This window comes from Maylandia zebra, linkage group LG10, assembly GCF_041146795.1.
Source record: "Maylandia zebra isolate NMK-2024a linkage group LG10, Mzebra_GT3a, whole genome shotgun sequence".
Taxonomy (NCBI): Eukaryota; Metazoa; Chordata; class Actinopteri; order Cichliformes; family Cichlidae; genus Maylandia; species Maylandia zebra.
Window position 1 is genome coordinate 13,807,288 of NC_135176.1, and position 19,691 is coordinate 13,826,978.

Here is a 19,691-nt window from a genome sequence, read left to right on the forward strand (position 1 = left end):
TATGAATCTCCTGCCATCTGCTGGCTGTTGTTTGCTCTAATGAAGTTAAAGGTTCATTCAAGAGGCACCCCACAAAAATAAACATTTGAATTCCACTCTGACTTTTAAATGGGCATGTTTCAGAACGAGGAGGAAGATCAACAGAAACGTATCATTTACACTATCTCACCTTTTAAAACGACTGTAAATGTTTGACAGGTTCTTTTTTTTCCTTAAAAAGAATGTTAAAAATGTAAAACCCGCAGAAAAGATTTTTGTGTAATGACTCTAAAACTTGCCAAAGAAGTGAAACTGCGTAATGTCACAAGATCCATCGGGGTTGTTCATTGTTCAGATCAGACTAAACAAGAAATCCTCTATTGTAAGCAGCTTCCTTAGTAAAGAAATTCAAATGTAGATATGTGCCTGGTTTGCGAAAAGGATGACTATTTATGGCATGTACTGTGGGGGTGGGGCTGATGGTGAGTGCTTTTGTAAAGACACAAAAATCTGCTCTTATAGTTTAAGCAGCTGTGATACTCTTCAGACTTCACAATATTACATTACTGGAAGCTGTAAAACACTGAAATATCTTCTGGAGCCACAGCAATAGGCTTGTAAATGTAAAGTTTAAAGTAAAAAGAGCCATTCTCAAGAGAACATGATTGCACTCGGCAAAAATTCAAAAAAACCTTTGCGCCACGTTTGTACTTTTATTACGGTTTTGAGATCGTTTCAGCAGGTCAGAGTCATCCTGAGAGGACTGTGACTATAGACCAAAGTATGTATGGAGCCCCGGTTTTGTTTGTTGATATTTTGAAGTGATCAAATCTACAACAGAATGGCTAAAAAAAAAAGAAGAAAAGAAGCCCAGAAAAGAGTTGAGGCCACAGCAGACTGAGATGCTGCAGCAGGACCTTAAGAGTGATGTCCTGCAATGTTGTGAAGAGCCAGAATTCCTTCACAGTGACGTTAGAGACTGATAGTCATACAGAAAATAATACATCACTAATCCCTTCCATCATTCCCTTTGTTACACAGACTTAATTAAAATATAAGATGGGGGGGAAAGTGTCTAAATAAATGCTCCAAAGTTGAACAACACACAATATCCATATATTTTCTCTTTCAATATATACAAGATACTGAAAGCAAAAACAGTGCAGCTACCTTAGAGGGGGAGCTGTATAACAGGTAGGAATGATTTCCTGTAAGCTTCTGTAGTGCATTGCAATAGAATGAGTCGTTTGCAGAATGTGCTCCTGTGACCGTCCAGCACGTCACGGAGAGGGTGTGACGGTTTGTCCATCTTAGTTTGTAATTGGCATAACATCATCCTCTGTGACACCACAAAGGACACGTCATTTAGTAAAGCTCCACATCCATCCCTGCTTGAGGTGGTTCTACAAGCTGCTGAGTCATCGGGTGTACTTAAGTTTTCACAGAACCTGTGAAAACGTTCCAGAAAGGATTATTTCTCACTGGCTTTATTTTTCCAATTTTATGACACAATGTAAATATGATGTAGATAAAACAGATCAATTTAAATCTCTCCTTTAAGTGGTGATATGTAACTACACTTCTGTGATTACTCCACCCTCGCATGCGTGTTTTCTGTGGCAAACAAATGTTTATATCTGACGGTTATACATTCCCACGAGGAAGAGGGCTTTGACAGCGCTGACCTCGTGACTCATTTACTGAAGAAACCATGAGACGGCGCTCATTAAAATCTTCACTATTTAAGTTATGACAGCGTCGATCTGGCCCCCCCGTTTCTACCACAGGAAGTGTTTCCTTCTTTTCAAACAATCTCATGTCATATGGTGTGTGTCTAGATATCACCCTGCTCACTGATACACTCATTCTCGTTATCTATCACATCAGAAACTCATGTTTGGTATTTTCTCATATCACAGCTAATCCAGATGATTTATTGTTATTTTGAAAATCTGTTCAGTTTCTTTTTTGGCCTGTCTCCTTTACTCCTTCGTGGATTTACCTTATTAATGTTGGCTCAGTTTTTCCTCAGTTTCGAGCCTGGATTTAGCCACTCAAGATTTTTCTCAGTCAGGGGAAGTCAAAGTGTTTCTTGTGCTTTTTAAGCCCAGAACACTCAGTGCCTGCCAGTTTGTCCTATTACCACAGTTCACTTAAAGTGCAAGGATAACATATGGCTTATTAGTTATGTTTATTCAATTAGACATGGTAAAAGTTAAAGAACAATAATGCAAGTTGTTGTTTTTTTTGTTTCTTAGCAGAGATATGCAACACTACATCACGGAGACACAGTGTTTGGATGTTTGTTAAATCTAAGTTTTAATGTTTAAGGAAAAAACAGGGCAGGTTCATACTTGCTGCACCTTAGTGGGGCTGGGTGGTAGTACCGAAAGTATTCAGTTTCAGTCTCCCACCGTCCCTCCCACCTTCCAATCACCATGTCAGCCTAACACCTCCTGCTGCAGAGGTGCTCGTCAGACCAGTTCTCAGGCACTGTGTTATGTGTTACTCTTTACGGAAGCGCTCGGTGCTACAAGTTAAAACTCAAGAAACGGCATCTAGTTCTGAAAAAAAGATAAACCAGATTGCACACTTTATGAAAGGACCGGACAACTTGCAGTGTCGAGTTTGGGACTGATCTTTAAACAGCTCTCACAGGAGCCCCCACGGGACGATTGGATGTGTTTGAGCCCATCACTGCAAGGACAAGACGACAGGTGAGTGTTGCTCTTAAGATTTTAAGCACTTAAGTGCTTTCAGTTTTAACATTCAACAAGTATATGTGGTTTACTGTGGATTCATGGGATTTACTGCATCTGGGTTTTTTTTTTGTTTTTGTTTTTTTGTTTTTTTTTTACTGAATGGCTCAGATTTATCTTTGTTTTGGCCAGCAGCCATTTTTACTGTGTAACACACTGATACCATTTAAAAGTAATTTTTACAACAATATAATAATTACATTTACCCAGGCACAAATCAGCATAAACTCAGACTATAAAATGCTTTAGTTTTTGGGGGGGTTTTGTGGTATGAAACTAAAACACTGAACTGTATCTCTAACAACACTGTCACGTGCCGGCAGATATGCCGGATATGGGGGGAATGTCAACTGCCATTCACTTATTATACAGATTAAAAGGACAGTATGAGACATAATCTTGCAAAGTGCTGTTGAGAAACAAATGTTTTCATCATGTAAACACTTATATTCCTTTAAAAAAAAAGAGTAAATGGAATAACCAACCAAAAATAGCCTGTCTGAGCGCTTTAGCCAAGAACTCTCAAACCGATAACAGTCACACAAGCACAAACTCACCAACAACTCTGTGTACTCCCTTACCCACAGACACAGAATGATTTATTAATCCATTTCAGAAATCTGGGAGTCATGACATCACAAAGTATTCGGGTCAAACAGTAAAATGCCAAGGCGATAAGATCCAGTGCAGTAAGAACAATAACAACCGGGGTGTGGCTCTCAGACACAGGCAAGTACAACACCTGGAAACTTCCTTGTTGTTGACCAGGAAGTTATAGGTGCACACCTGCCGTCTGAGAGGTATAGTGCAGATATGTTTTCTTGTCTTCAATGAGTTATCTGTAATGATTTTGAACTTTATAGAAAAATCTGAAAATTCTCATTCTTTACGTTTTGGAGTTAGCTCGATTCTTTCTGTCTGTCTGCTAGATCTGTGCACACTCTAAATCATTTTTCCTGTCCTGTCCTGCCCTGTTTTTTTTTTAACTTGTTTGATTTTATAAAGAAACAGTTACAAAGTGTTTCTTAATTCAATGCTTGTTGCTTCCAGTAAAGGATATTTGGTACACTGTGGTGTGTTATTCATGGCAAAAATGAAATATCAAGCTTTATCAAAACTAATTATTTTGGCTCATGCTGACTAAACACAGCACTCAGAAGTTGACATGAGTGGGACGAAGAGTTCAAGAGTCATTCCCTGGAGAAAACAGCTGTGATGATGATCACTCCCTCTGTCACAAAGTAAAATGTAGCCTTAATATAATTAATATTATTCTCACAATACGTGCCAGTTTACATAAAGTCTTTTGGCCACAAATATTGTCACTGCTGTTGATCTTTGAATGATATGTGATGTATTTTTATTTACTTTCTCTTAAGATTTCAAACACTATTGATGGATCTAAATCAGTGTAAAACACTTGATTCAATCAGAAAACTGCAGCTCGTCAGATGATTAAAAATCCCTTTACATCAAATGTTTCATTTTTTTAATCTGTGTTCTAACTGTAAAGTTTTCATTTCCTGTTTTAGAATATAGTTAATAAGAAAGTTGCATATTGCTATGTAAACATCGTATGCTCATCAGTAAACCTAGACTGTCTCAAGGGACTTTGGGTCAAAGGTCAGTCTGCTATGATCTGGCAATGAAACAACGCTGAGATTTACGAGAACAGTTTCAGCTGGATTTGCCCAATAGCGATCAGCTTTGGGACCTCCTCCTTTACATAGTCTGAAAATGTCTGGTGTCTCTCATCGATCTGCAGCTGTGAGGCTTCAGCACGATGGTCTCCTCGGTGAAGCCGTACAAAAAACAGCACTACGCTGACCTGAAGAATGACTGCATCAGGAACAAGACGCTGTTTGAGGATCCAGAGTTTCCAGCCACCAACGCTTCACTCTATTATAACAAACCACCTCCTGGTAGGGTAAAGTGGAAACGACCTGCGGTAAGTGGCCAAGGCTAATATCCATCAAGCCACATGTTTGTTTTTAAGACAGCATGTAAGAAAAGGAAAAAACTAAACCTATAATTATACTTTTTTTCAATACTGTTAAAGTCTTAACAGTCTGTCATGTTATTTTCTCTGTTGTAGGAGATAAGTAAAAAACCTCATCTGTTTGTTGAGGGCATCAGCTCCCATGATTTGAACCAGGGAGTTGTGGGAAACTGCTGGTTTGTTGCAGCCTGCTCTTGTCTGGCCTTGAAGCCAAAGCTCTGGCAGAAGGTGTGTTAACTTTGTTGCTTTATTCTTAATGTGGGTGTCGAGGAGTTGGTGCGTTAAAGTTGATAACTGTACATTAATAAAACTTAAATACTGTAACTATAGCAGCAGGGTATTCGTTTCAGGAAGGAAGTTCTCCCATGGATATATTCAATATATCTGGCAGACAAACATATTATATTGTACTGTAACTTTGCTAATAACTAAGGGCAAAGGGACTATGAAACCTGAGAGATACAAAATTCAGCTATTTAGAAAATTGTCTGTGAAACTTGACTGTATTGGGTTTATCTTTTTTTCTTAAATAAAATACAAATCAAAGAAGAAGAGGGAAAAGAGGGAAACCTGAAGAGGAACTGGAGGGGCTTAGCGATGGAGAATAAATGTCAACCAAAAAGTTTTAGTCCTTTGTAGAAATCTTTCACCTTTTTTCCACATTTTAGTTGCAAGAAATGAGCAGAGGAAGAAAAACTGAAAGTGTGAGGATACATCAGCTATGCATTCTATGTCACTTATTTTGTCTTACCCACTCCACATTATATGTTCTCAAATCCCTGGGGTTGGTACAACTAGAGAACTTAATGGCCAATTCTTTATTACAGCGTTATGTATGTTCCATCCACTGCAAACGTTTGATTTTATAACACACATAAAACACTACAACACCTGCATGTATTGGTCATGAGATAATGTGAACTAAATAGGCATGCTTCCACTATACTGTGTAGAACTGCAGATCTTTTGTCTGAATTCTGCGTGCACTCAGCGCTTTATGAGCAAAGATGTAATTTAAAGGGTTTTGTTGAACTCGTTATAGTGTATACTAAACTATAGTATGTTTATGTTTTGGTGATTTTGTTCAAATCTATCTGTTGTGGGCACATTTCATTTTGGGTGATGTCGCATGCCAAATCAGGTGATTCCTGACTGGAAGGAGCAGGAGTGGGATGACAAACACCCCGAGAACTACGCAGGAATCTTCCACTTTCAGTTCTGGATCTTTGGTGAGTGGATCGACGTGGTGGTCGATGACCGACTCCCTACGATCAATGAAGAACTCATCTACTGCCACTCGAAAGACCCCAACGAATTCTGGAGTGCTCTGCTGGAAAAGGCCTATGCAAAGTCAGTATACTTTAAATAGCCTGATTGGGGGGGAGACTCTTACTTGGTTTAGTTTTAGGTCCCGTCTGCATTTATAATGCTTTGAACTAAACTTCTGCATTTCTTACACCATCTGTGCCCAGGCTCTCTGGCTGCTATCAGTCCCTTGAGGGCGGAAACACTGGTGATGCTGTGGTGGATTTCAGTGGAGCTGTATCTGAAGCCATCAGCCTAGAAGAAGGGCAATTTTATAAGGACCAAGGAAAACAAGACAAGCTTTTTGATGACCTGCTGAAGGTGTACGACCGAGGAGGAATCATAAGCTGCTCCATCAGGGTCTGTGCTGTTTCTGAATATACACGTCTTTGTGTTTTAAGCACTTTAAACATGCCGATAGTAATTGTTTGCAAAATATTACAGGCACAGCCTCATGAAATTGAGCTCAAGATGATAAACGGGCTCGTGAAAGGCCATGCGTACTCAGTAACTGCAGTGAAGAGGGTTCGTTTGGGTCATGGGCTGCTGGCCTACTTCAAGAATGAAACCATTCCTCTGATCCGTATGAGAAACCCCTGGGGTAAGATTGAATGGAAAGGAGCCTGGAGTGACAGGTGAGCAGGAAGCTTGTTATAGTTAATTTTGTCTTTGCTATGTGTTCTGATTTCAGCAGACACTGTGCCAAAAAAAGCCTTTTTAAATGGAACGCTGTCTGCCTTACAAACTTGTTTTTGTGTTTTTTGGATTCATATGGAAAACAGAGCCGTGGTTTGTTGGTTCAAATAGTTCAATCACATTTGATTTTATTTATGTAGCAAATCACAACAGATGCCTCAAGGCACTTTACATCAGAAGATGAAGAAGCCATAAAGACCCTAACAGTCAGACCCAGCCTTATCTATATTCTGTTGAAATCTCCCAATTCTTTGAATCTTTGGGCTGAAGGAGGGACAATACTCGGTGTATCAATGCTCACAACCTGCTTTGGGACAACCTGCTTACAACCTTCTCTTCATGATTCAACAATTAAGCATGTCAAGAAAACAGTGTAACACATTCCCAGCAGATCAAGGATACAGAGTGATGCACATTTATCTAATGAACTAATATGTGAATATGTTCTGTTAACTCAAAAGTATAACGAGAACTAAACTACATACAGCTCACACACTCTATATTAAAGGGTATAATGTGATCTACAGCAGTATTCTAATTCAACTACTTTGATTACATATATAAGGTAACATATAATAACAGAATAATCTAACAATTCTTTATCAAAAAGGAAAGTTTCAATACTAATCTTAAAAGTAGAGAGGGTGTCTGTCTCTTGAGTCCAAACTGGGAGCTGGTTCCACAGTGGCGTGAAGGCTCCTCCTCCCATTTTACTTTTAAATACCTGAGAGACCCCAAGTAAGCCCCCAGTCTGAAAGCAAAGTGCTCTAATGGGGTATACACTAATGCAAGGTCTTTAGGATAAGATGGAGAATAATTATTCAAGCCTTGTATAACAGGAGAAGATTAATTAATTGAATTAATTGAATTAATTGATTCTTTATTTAACAGAGAACCAGTGAAGAGAAGCCAATGTGGGACAAATACACTCTCTATTTCTAGTCTGTGTCAGTACTCTCACTGCAGCATTTTGGATCAACTAAAGCATTTTTAGGGAGTTTTTGGGAGAGCCTGATAATAATGAATTACAATGACTGAGCCTAATAATGCCAAATAATGACTTCTTCATGGCAAAACCTCCATCTGTCTGTAAATTAAATTTGTAATGTAATTTAATGTTAGGGCAAGTTGTTGGCTAATACTCGGGGATGTTACAGCATTTTAGATTGAACTATTTACAGACTTTTACAGAGATCTATAAAAGGAGTTTCAGGTATTTTTATTTTTTCAGTGTTACAAAGTCTCTGTGGAAACTTTTGCTACTGGCTCAGACAGGCAATTGTCCAAAAATGAAAAAATGTCTTTTGATCTGTGCGCTGTTTGTAAGCGCATTAAACATTCTTCCTTGCTTTATTCTTGTTTGCCAGTTCTGAGGAATGGGCAAAGGTTGGTGACACAGAGAGGCATAAGCTTGGCATCACAGTGGAAGATGATGGAGAGTTCTGGTAAGTGATGAATTTCCTCAATCACAGCACTATTTCAGGACAGTTTATCCCACTTTTCCAGATTTTAATAATAGATTCTGTTCAAATCTTCAGGATGTCATTTACAGACTGGTGCAAGTTCTTCACTGATGCAGACGTGTGCCGTGTCATAAATACTTCATTGATTAGCGTCCATAAGACTTGGAATGAGTACGTGCACTTTGGCAGCTGGTCCAAAAATGCTGACCCACTTCTAAACCGCTGTGGGGGCTGTGCTAACCACAAACGGACATTCCTGCAGAACCCACAGGTACAGCAGGCTCTGGATGACCTCTCTCCTTACATCGCCTCTGTTCATGTATGTGTACACATCTGTGATGACTCCATTTCAACTTCTTTTGCAGTATTTATTTGATGTGACAAAGGAGACTGATGAGGTCCTCATCTCGTTGCAACAGAGAGACATGAAAATCCACAGACCTCAAGGTCATGGAGAAAACCTTACCATTGGCTTTGGCATCTTTAAGGTATCACAGTGTCATGTAACCCTTCCATATGTGGGAAAGACTGTGTTTGTGGGAGATGTGAAATGCTTAAAATATAGCCAAACATGTCATACTCATTTGTCAGAATAATGTCTGCTGTGTGTGCTGAGTTTGAGGGGACTTTCTTCACAGCTTCACAGCTATTGTAAATGTTTAAAGTCTAAAGAAAATGTGTCAAATTGTCTCAATATGCAGGACTAGAAATGAGGGATAATAATACGGTGCAGGCCCACATTTAGTGAACGGCTCATTATTCTTGTCTGGAATGAAAACATTAATCAAAGTTCAGTTTATTTTGGTCAAAAGCAAAGCCTTTTCACCCCATCCTGCATCACTTTGGTCAAAAAAATCTGGCTTGAATTGACTTTCTCTTCTCATTTAATGACCAAACAGTGATAAGTTTGTTTTTTCCAACAACTTACACCCCTTGAGTGTTTTATCAGAACCAAAACAGACCATTTCAGCAGCCTGAACCATAAATGATTAAACACAAAAAGGTACCACATACTTTCTGTGATTGCTTCAGGCTGAAAAGCAGCGTGGAACCGAACACCAAACTCAAATCTTTGTGATGATTTCAGACGGCTCGGATGCCTGTGTTCTTGTGCAGCAGTGTGCAGGGATTATTTAGGACTCACGTGTTATGTCTGCTAAATCATAACCAGGCCAAAAAAAAAGCTGAAAAGTATGAAATACATGGATACACTGAGTTCTGAAACAGACACAAGATACAATAAGTGCCGATCACTACAACCTGGGGTGTGTTTCAGAAACGGGTTTAAAACTTGATGTTGTCCTGCATGTTGCGATTAGATTGTCACCTTTAAATGAGACCATGAAACCCAGTGTGACAAAACTGACGGCCCATTTCCTGTAATGAGACTTTAGTTGACAGAGACATGGCAAAGTTCAGACACACACTGTGCACTATTATCACGCTGATAGAAGTGCTGCCAAAACTCTGGACAGGAATGAATATCAGCACCATAAAATTTCAACACAGTAATGCGCGTGTTAAAATTCAATTATTGTTTCTATTTTGTGCCACCAGGAGGCAGAAAACTCTTTTCCACTTCTCTTTACTACGCCGTTTAAAGGCATCAATTAAAGTTTATGATGAACAAGAAGAACATGTATTCGTTGACTCTGGCACGAATTCAAATGTAGTTTAATTAAGTACAAAATTAGCAAAATGCAGTTTAAAAGTCATTTTTCTGCCCAGGTACTTTTTCGGATTGCTGCTATACTGATGCAGCTGACTGCGGTGGAGCGGAAGGTTTTGCTCCTTCATGCAGTAAAAAGTGCAGTTCATTAGAGTTCAAGTCACCTTTAAGTAAGATGGCTATAAATTAAACAGGGAAAAATGAAATTCTGCTACCCAGATTTGTTTGTATAGTAGACGTAATTTATGTAATCTTGTATATTTTTGCTACGTCGTATTATTTTGATCAATTGTTTTTGCAAGCTAAGCTTGCAGTCAAGCTCACCCTGTATGTCAAGCTGCATTCATTTCGAGCGTACTATATGCTTCTTAGGTGATATTTTCATGTGTCACTTGTAATCGCATTTCCTTTGAAATTTATTGAAGTAGCTCCAAACTGTGTTGCACAGGATTTTGGTAAATTATGCTCACAAAATATCAAATTCTTTTCTAGGTGGAGCTGAACAGGAAGTACCGTTTACATGACATCCTGACCCAAAAGTGTGTAAATACGTCAACCTACATCAATGCTCGGACAGTGTTCATGAGGATCAGTCTGACTCAGGGCCGATATGTCATCTTCCCCACCACCTTCCAGCCTTTTACGATGGGCGATTTCATGCTCCGGGTTTTCACTGATGTGGAGTCCGGCTGCAGGTAGGACAGTGCCGTAGATGTGAGGTCAAGCCAACAACAGTGTGTAGCTGAGTTTGTCAGACAAAAATGTAATATCAATAACTCCAAAAATAACGCACTTATCTGGGAAAGTGACTGACATGGCAGCTGTTTGTACGTTTTTAGTCCAAGAAAACATTCAAATTAGTGTTTTGGGAAATAGGGACCATTTAAATGTGATTTACAGTAACTTCTATTGCTTTTCTTGGCCAAATATTTTATTTGGCCACATTGCCAACTCTTAACTCTTCTCTACTCTCACAGGGAGCTGACAGTGGACAAGCCTCAGGTAAAATGCTGGAGTTCAATCATTGGTTACCCACAAGCTGTGACTCATGTCTATGTACATTCAGCTGAGGGGCTGCAGAATCAGGACCGCACAGGAGGTTAGAAGACTTTCCACAAGTTAAACTTCCTGCTATAACACTTCTGTTCAGCGTGATGAGTCTTTAATCCACCAAATCTGGTTCTCTTTCACGCAGGTGCAGACCCCTACGTGATCATATCATGTGAGGGCAAGTCAGTCAAATCCACCATCCACAAGGACACCTTAAACCCAGAGTTTGCAACTAGCGGTGTTTTCTACAGGAAAAAGCTGAGCAAGCCCATAACTGTGCAGGTAATATGCAGTCTATCTCATTAGTCCTGCTTAATGGAATTATTCTCAGTGACTGGTGGAGCAAAGGGATTTCTCACCTCTGTCCGGTTGAAACTATGTCTCTCAGACATGTGTGCTTTTCAGAGATCAGCGTTATTTTAATCTCAAAGACTGTAAAGTTTTCATTAAAGAGTTTGTAAAAGGCTTCAAGAGCATAAGAAAACAAATTTCCCAGCTTTTAACAGTGAATAAACTTTCAATTTACCTGAAGTCTTACACACAATTCTGCATCAAATGTAAACTAAGTGCCGTCTCTGCTCATAAAAGCCAAAACAACAACAATACATTTTTTTTACACCACTAGCCTAATTTGCATATTGGACCAAGTCTCATCCTGCGTGTGCAAATCTTAAATTCCTAATCTGTTTAATGAGTGAAAACATTTGTTTTGCCATTACATTTTAGAGTGTGGAGATAAATATATTTCAAACTGACTGTTTCTCCTCAGGTGTGGAACAGCAACGCAGTGAAGGATGAATTTATGGGCCAAGTCGTGTTGTCCGGGTCAGTGAACGACCCCACCGAACCTCAGAGGCTTCAGCTCACAGATCAAAGACGGCAGATGCCCGGCACCATCGGCCTAAGGATCGTCACCTCGGTTCAGCTGACTGCCATATGACCGGAGAGAGGGCTGAATCCTTTCTCAGCTTTGACTTATTTGACAAGCATCAAAACCAGCAGCGGGATGCATTTGTATGAAGGTGAATTTATGTGAGCAGGGAATTATGGGACAAACTGAAAATCTCTCCCTTTTCGTTACTTTTGATCTTCTTTTTTTTTAATTCATGCTTTTATAATTTATATATAAAGTTTTTATTTTGATGTGTTTGTAACCCCGATTATTCTGATACGACACTGTGAGAAACATGGCAGTATTTGTCCTTCAGGCCTCACAGTTACCAAGATCGCGGCCTGTACAGTCGCCTTTTTGCAGAGTAACGTGTTACATGCTACACCTGGTGTTACACGTATGCATTCCTCTTCCGTTTCTTTCCTCCAGCAGTTTACAATCATGGTTCGTTCTCATGAGTACTAAGAAAATCCTCAATGGAACAAAAATTAAAAGAAATCCTAAGACCAAACACTGCTACGACTCTGGTTTTCTTCCTCTTTTTATTTCAGTCCAGTTCCCAAACTGCAATATTTTGTTGTTTTTTTTTCCTTCAGTTTTTTTTTTTGTTTTTTGGACACTCAAGACACAGCCATGCACAATTCAAAGTTCAAAAAGTCTATTGCTTCAACCACAATTAAAAATAGTTTATCCAAAACCTCATTTCCCCTTCACTCATTTGTCCTTTTCCAAAGATGGGGGAAGGCCTGCTGAGGTATGCCAGATGGATCAGCAGTTTTACAAAGCTAGACAATAATAAGAGTAGTAGTAATAATAATCATAATAATAATAAAGATAATAATTTAAAAAGTAACATTTTTTGTCTTTGTTCCATTCTCTTGATAGACATTAATAGAGGAATTTTCACACCACGTGTACAGGTTTACACATTCAGAAGATAGGAATGTACAGGAGCAACCACAGAAAAGGGGGCACGTCGGCGGTGTCTCTCGTCCCGAAATTCACCTTTGTGCTCATAGTTCAGACCTGTACATGGGGCAGAGGCCAGATGTCCCAGGGCTGGCGAAGCTTCCTAACAGGCCACCCACACCTACCACGCGCACTCACACACGCACACACACGCACAAACACTCAGCAGTGGTATTCAGGACAGACTGTGTGGGCCCGCACACAGAGTGCTGCATTCATCGGCTCTCTGTCCGGATGAAGGAGTGTCCTATAAAGCCCAAACAGGAGAGGTGGATCCAGGAGTGCAGAGACGGCGTTTGTGTGTTTGCTTTTCTCTCTTTTTTTCTCTTCTATTTCCAGGGTGCAAAACAATTATTGATACATACCACAGAGCAACCTGAATATTGTCGTTTTAAGTTACATAGTTATGAAAAAAAAGTGGGGGTTCCCGTCGTATTTACATACATACATACATATCCTAACAATCTTAACCTATCTGAAGATGACATACAGTGTATAGTTTGTTTTACATGCATGGATTCTGTTGCTTCCTCCTGTCTCACGTCACTCCATCTTCTGCGCTGGACAGTGGAGGTACAATATGACTAAGCAGCTACCCTGCACCTCAAAGTCAAGGTGGACAACACGAGTGAGGCATCTTCTAGTGCAGATTGAGGTAGCCCCCTAACACACACACACTCACGCACGCACACACACACGGGGGGGGGGGGGGGGATGCTACATGGGAAATGTCCAATGAAGGCAGCAAATACAGACACAAAATCTAAACTTCTGTACAGAGGAGTGAGTTTAAGCAAACCCAGTATGGAAGGAATGATGGCGATCAATGTGAACCTCGGCTAGGGTTTTCAGCGCTATAGGGCAAGGTACAATCGTAAAATGGCACTCCCTGCTTCCTGCTTCACTCCCTTGATAACATCCCCCTCTTTTTGATCTGACGCACACCCACAAGGTGATAAAATGTAAATATCACAGAAAGAATTTGCATAACATCCAATTAAATGAGGGGGGAAAAAAGAATGAATGAGCAGCATCATAAGTACAAAAAGGAAGAAGGAAGGACGGAAGGAAGGAGGGAAGGAAGGAGGGGCAGCTGGTGGTCAGTGGCTCATTGGACACAACACATGCATTTGAAGTACTTTCCCTTTATGTCGTGTTTGTCAGTTTCAATTGGATAAAGATATTTTTTGTTCACAGCATTTGTTTGTTGGGTGTATTTTGACTAAGGACACTGTGATTCTTGGGGCATCCTTGGGTGTGATTGAGTGTGGTGCTGGACCTCCAACTTACTGTAGATGACCATCTTCTAGGATGAGTAAATGACAGATCTCCATAATATAAACATCTCAAGCACACAGCTCTGGCTCTGGCATCAGTGATCATGTGTGTCTGCAACAGGAAACAGCCAAAACTTCAGGCAACCGTCGCCAACTCCAACTCTTCACCGATATGAAATGGATTAATAAAGGGTGTTTAAAGCTGGCATAGGTCATGTGAAATTATTCCTGACTTTTTCCCCTGTAGTGGCACCCCTACTACACGCATTTACAAACACACACACAGACACACAGAAAATGCAAAAATATTCCACCTTGAGATGTGACAGTCTGCAGAGGAGTAGCTATGTTTTTTCCACAGAGCCGTAGTCATGCAGGCAAAGGCTGGGTCCAGAATCACGCTCTCACATCAGCCAGTCCCTGCAGGTGCAGGTGTGGCCCGATGGTGCACCATGAAGGGAAGGACTGGAGGAGGGATAATCAAGCCTAAAGCTTGCCAGGGAAGGAAATTCAGGCTCTTCAAGTTTAGTTTTTTTGTCTCTCCTCGTCGCTCTTGGAGCCTCTTCTTGAAAATGAGCACGCTTTCTTTTCAATTTTCTCATGGTTTTTTTTTTTTCGGTTTGGGAAGCAACCGCCTCCCAAACAGGACGTACGACACAAAGAAATGTGCACAGTTTGTATACGCGCACGCAGGCCAACACACCCACACACTCACACACACTTGTGATAGACTGCTCTACATGTACAGAGTGCTGGAGGAGTAAACGGGGAGACAAGGTCTTTTCAGCAGCATGGGCCGAGACGCTGCAAGGCCAGATGTCCATCCTACATTTGAGGCCTGGGGGTCTTTTGTCCTTGTGCTGTCACTGTAAGTCACACAAACCCCTCCTTGTGCTGTCACTGTCACGTCACCCGCCCCCCATACACCCATACACCCAAGCCCCTGGATGTGATGAAAGCACTCATCGCAGGCGGGGCTCCAGCCTCGGGTGCGGACAGAGAGCACATCCTTAGCGACTGCTGTTCTTTATGGCTTCCTTTGCAGCTACAATCAGGGGCGTCAGGCTGGATAGAGGCTTCGCCAACTTGAGGAAAGAATGCTGAAAATGCAAAAAATCATTTTTTAAAATGTACCTATGAATCCAAAGAGTGTTGCAATATCATAAAAATACAGTTATGATTATTAAAACAAGCATAAGAGTAGATTTAATATAGTACGCTTAGAATCATATTATTCTATTCAATTCAGTTTTGTTTATATAGCGCCAAATTACAACAACAGTTGCCTCAAGGCACTTTATATTGTAAGGTAGACCCTGCAATAATACATTCAGAGGAAAAAAACCCAACAATCATATGACCCCCTATGAGCAAGCACTTCGGCGACAGTGGGAAGGAAAAACTCCCTTTTAACAGGAAGAAACCTCCGGCAGAACCAGGCTCAGGGAGGGGCAGCCATATGCTGCGACCGGTTGGGGTGAGAGAAATTATTATTATCATTATCCAAGAATCATTATCCAGTTTCCAGGGTAACTAACAAAAGTTGATAACCTAGTACATGACCTGCCTATCCAAAAAGATAATTTTGTTAAAAGAACAAGATGATGAACGCCAAAATGCAACACTTTGAGCTCAATTTGGTTTTGTGCAGTAGTAAGAATTATGGCTCGTTTACACCACATCACTCACATAGTTGGATATATTCGTCAAAGTGCAGCAGATGGTAGCGTGTCTACATACTGTTTATTTCTCAAGTCTCTGTTTTTACCTGGAGCAACTCCTTGGCAGAACCTCTGCGGTCCACATCCATCTCCAGACAGCGGTTGAGGAAGTCTCTGAACACAGATGATAGTCTCTCTGGATTCTGCAGCTCTGGAGTCCCGTTGGTTGCGATCAGGTAGAGCGCCTGGAAAGATGATCGCAGTCAAACATGCAAGGACCGCAGAAAAAAGACATACGAATATTTTATCTCCACGTAAACTGTAAGAACCATAGACGGCTACTGAGCCTCCGTGTTGTGGCTGTGCTTTGTCTCTTACCCTGAGTGGATTCTCATTCAGATAAGGTGGTTCTCCTTCCACCATCTCTATCGCCATGATTCCCAGAGACCAGATGTCCACTTTCGGGCCGTACGCTTTCCGAGTCACCACCTCTGGTGCCATCCAGTAGGGCGTTCCCACCATCGTGCTGCGCTTGTTTTGCTCGGGAGTGATCTGAGCGCAGAAGCCGAAGTCGGCTGCAGGAAGTGAGAGAGAGGGAGACAGAGAGACGCAAGGGTGTTTTAACATTGAGTCGTGCATTTCTATTCTTTTTATTTGATCCCAGCAGTCTTTCATTTAACACAACACAGTGTCTCTAAACCTGATCATACTCCTCACCAAAGCCAAAGTTTATTGAATAAAATGAATAAATGCTTACTCAGCTTCACAGATCCATCCATCCCTAAGAGGATGTTGTCACTTTTTATATCTCTATGGATAACTTGATTGGAGTGTAGAAAGTCCAAAGCTTGCAGACACTGAAGAGAAAAAAAACCCATTACTAACTTCACCTACGAAAGAAAGTCCGTGTTCAGGAAAAATTTAGACGTAGACGGTCCTTTTCTCTAGGCTGGGTAAAATGCGTAAACTTGTCTACATGAGTCCACCTTAATATTAGGGTCATCTGGCAGTACTGCTGATCTAAACTTGGCTTCTTACCTCTCTGCAGACTGCTGCAATCTGGCCTTCGTCCATGCAGGTCTCAGTCACTACATCTGTCAGCGAGCCTCCAGCCAAATACTCCATCACCACCCAAAGCTCATCTCCTACCAGGTAACTAATAAAAGAGAAAGTGAGAAACACATATTTAATATTTCTTTGGCAAATCGAGTCTCAAGCCTTGCCCAGAAAATGAGATGACAGAGCAGTCTACGACAAGAAGCAAGAGCTAAAGCACGTTACCGCTAGCTGTGGACAAAGGGACATAAAGCAAAAGAAAAAAGGAGCCGAGTGGAACAGATGCTCGAAAGCTGCATGAGCTGAGTGCCCTTGCTGAATGCTTATACGGTTTTACAACACTAGGTGTCAGTAATGTCTTAAGATGAAATGAGACCACCATTAGAAGAAGAACAGCAAGAAAGAGGAGGAGATGAGGAAGAAAAGAAGGCTGAGAGGATTTTTCAATGTCATTAAGGTAACTATAATACACACTAGGCCAAAATCACTCTACAGTCAACTGCATCAACTTTGTTCTGATCACAGATCAGCTGCTACTGGCAAAGTTATATTTATACACTGGGTAAGTTTACTTGCAAACTTAAGTAATAACAGTAAATCCATATTAAATTGTAGTGTAATGTTTGGTTATTGGAACTAGCAACATATATGTAGTAAGCAGGTGACTGCATAGAACGTGAGGCTGGAATAAGAAGAAAAAATCTCCACTACGACTCTTCAGCTCATCAAGCTTTAACTGTGTCCAATGAAGAAATTAACAACTATAATTAATTACCATAATTAACTCATTACACCTACGGTGTAGATTTAACACAGAAGCATAAATCTTTCTACTTATTTCTGTGACTCTACAGGTGAAATCAAACCTGTCAAGGTAGTTCACTATGTTGGAGTTTTTGTTTTCCCTCATCACCAAGATCTCATTGATGATCAACTCTTTCTTGGGCTGCTGCTGCAAGTTCATCTGCTTAATGGCCACCTGAGAAAACAGACAAGATATACTGGGTGTACAATAAGTTCCCCGATGGCTCGGTAAGGAAAAAGAAACAATATACAGAATGTTAATGTTGTTAAATAAACTCCTCAAAAAATGAAAGGAACATTTCAAAAACAAAACGTCTTGCTGGATAAGGATGCCGCATCGTTTGACGGAAATGGAAATTATCAACTTAAAGACGGCTGAAATCAAAGATCCTGAAAATCAAAGTGAAACACTGATGCGGCAGGCTAATCTATTCTGCTGAACTGTCACTGCAGAAACTCAAAATGCTACTCAACAGTTTGTGTGCCCCCCACGTGCATGTATGCATGCCTGACAACACTGGGGCATACTCCTAATGAGACGAAGGTGTCCCGGGAGATCTCCCAGATCTGGACCAAGGCATCACTGAGTCTGAGGTACAACCTGGCAGCATTGAATGGGCTGAAACATAACATCCCAGAGGTGTTCAATTGGATTTAGGTCAGGCAAACGTGGGATCATTCATCTAGGTATTGCCTGCATACTCTTGCTGGGTTTTGTCGTGCACCAGGAGGCAACCAGGACCCACTGCACCAGCATAGGGTCTGACAATATAGTCTGTTTCTGATTGTTTTGGTCAGAGACATTCACGCTAGCATCCTTTTGGAGGTCATTTTGTAGATCTGGCAGTGCTCATCCTGTTCCTCCTTGCTCAAAGGAGCAGATACCGGTCCAGCTGTTAGGTTTGGGACTATCTACGGCCCTGTCCAGCTCGCCTACATCCTGGAACTGCCTATGTCCAGGAATCTCCTCCATGCTCTTAAGACTGTTAATAGCACATACTGATGTGTCATCCTGGGGGATTACCCGTGCAACCTATGAAGGGTTCAGGTATCACTTCATTCTAAATGCAACACTAGTGGGAAAAAAAACGTTAGAAAAGACGAGGAGGGAAAAATGTCAGTGGCCTCCACCTGTAAAACGATTCCTGTTTTGGGGGTTGATGCTGTACTCTGATTATAAAGAGTTCCTTTACATTTTTTGAGCAGTTTACAGTCTGTTATACCTCTTGGCCGGTTGCTATATCGATGGCAGTGTACACAGTCCCGGACGCTCTGCAAAACACAAGATCAAAATTACACCAGCACTGCAAATAGTGGTGACTTTTTACATTATTCAGAGACCTTCAGGATTAAAATATGAGGTGTGACAAAGAAGCCCCGAGGGCAGACTTATATAAATCAGGTTTTACTTGCATTACATCAGACTGATCTCATGTTCAGAGTCACTATCTCCTGGACCTTTGCACTGTTGCATGAGCAGATGCTAACTGTAGTGTGTTAATATGACCAAATTTCCCTTTTCCTTTTCTTTTGATATGGAGAGAAGTCTCAAATTAAGTTGTATTCTAATGATGTTATGAAATTGTGAATTAACATAGAGGGGGAAAAGTCCACACTTCATGCCAGAGATGTTTTTTTTCTTCTTCTTAATGAGCTAGATTTCCTAATTTAAACCTTAGCAATGACAAGCACACACACTTGCTTCCAATAGCTGCTCAAAGGAATGGTATGCAGCCAATCTGTCCTTATTAGGAAGCATAACTTGTAATACAAGAAAAAACCTCCACTGTGAATTGAGGCTTTGTTTTTCCCCCTCTGTCTCTTGCTGTCAGCTACACCTGTACAACTCTGAATAATGAGGCACATTTTAAGTCAGCCTGACAAAGAATAAATATACAATCATCTACTGTTTAAATAAAAGCTTCCTGATCCAATATGGAAAAGGTGAGCGCGTCAGAGCCGATAACAGCAACACCACTTTTATCTGTGCATATGTACAGGGAGAGTGACAGAAAGCCACAGTGTTAAAAAGAACAAAAGACAAGGAGAGATAAAGGGAGAGACACAAAATGGCAGAGCTAATCTGGCTCTTGGCCTTTTCGGGATAGAGTT

The 19,691-nt window shown here is 40.8% G+C and overlaps 2 protein-coding genes across 7 annotated transcripts in view; one reads left to right on the forward strand and one right to left on the reverse strand.

Moving 5' to 3' along the window:
* Positions 1-2,438: 2,438 nt before the first annotated feature.
* Positions 2,439-12,323, forward strand: LOC101485312 (calpain-5). The gene is made up of 13 exons (XM_004563974.5): positions 2,439-2,696; positions 4,504-4,686; positions 4,834-4,965; positions 5,879-6,087; positions 6,210-6,402; positions 6,487-6,677; positions 8,106-8,183; positions 8,277-8,472; positions 8,567-8,689; positions 10,363-10,565; positions 10,848-10,969; positions 11,066-11,202; positions 11,690-12,323. Exons 2-13 carry the CDS (start codon positions 4,522-4,524, stop codon positions 11,858-11,860), a joined length of 1,920 nt encoding a protein of 639 aa, XP_004564031.1. The 5' UTR covers positions 2,439-2,696; positions 4,504-4,521; the 3' UTR covers positions 11,861-12,323.
* Positions 12,324-12,335: 12 nt separating this feature from the next.
* The window catches only part of LOC101484450 (serine/threonine-protein kinase PAK 3), a 49,664-nt gene continuing 42,308 nt past the window's right edge, over positions 12,336-19,691 (reverse strand). For 5 of the 6 annotated variants that reach the window (XM_004563972.5, XM_004563971.4, XM_076889104.1 and 2 more), the window contains 7 exons: positions 18,803-18,851; positions 17,642-17,754; positions 16,758-16,875; positions 16,477-16,576; positions 16,098-16,294; positions 15,827-15,964; positions 12,336-15,158 (listed from right to left, as the gene is read on the reverse strand). In XM_004563972.5, coding sequence (XP_004564029.1) covers positions 15,069-15,158; positions 15,827-15,964; positions 16,098-16,294; positions 16,477-16,576; positions 16,758-16,875; positions 17,642-17,754; positions 18,803-18,851 — 805 coding nt within the window. In that variant the 3' untranslated portion in view covers positions 12,336-15,068. The remainder of the gene's footprint in view (positions 15,159-15,826; positions 15,965-16,097; positions 16,295-16,476; positions 16,577-16,757; positions 16,876-17,641; positions 17,755-18,802; positions 18,852-19,691) is intronic. The other variant, XR_013100543.1, reaches the window with a different exon arrangement.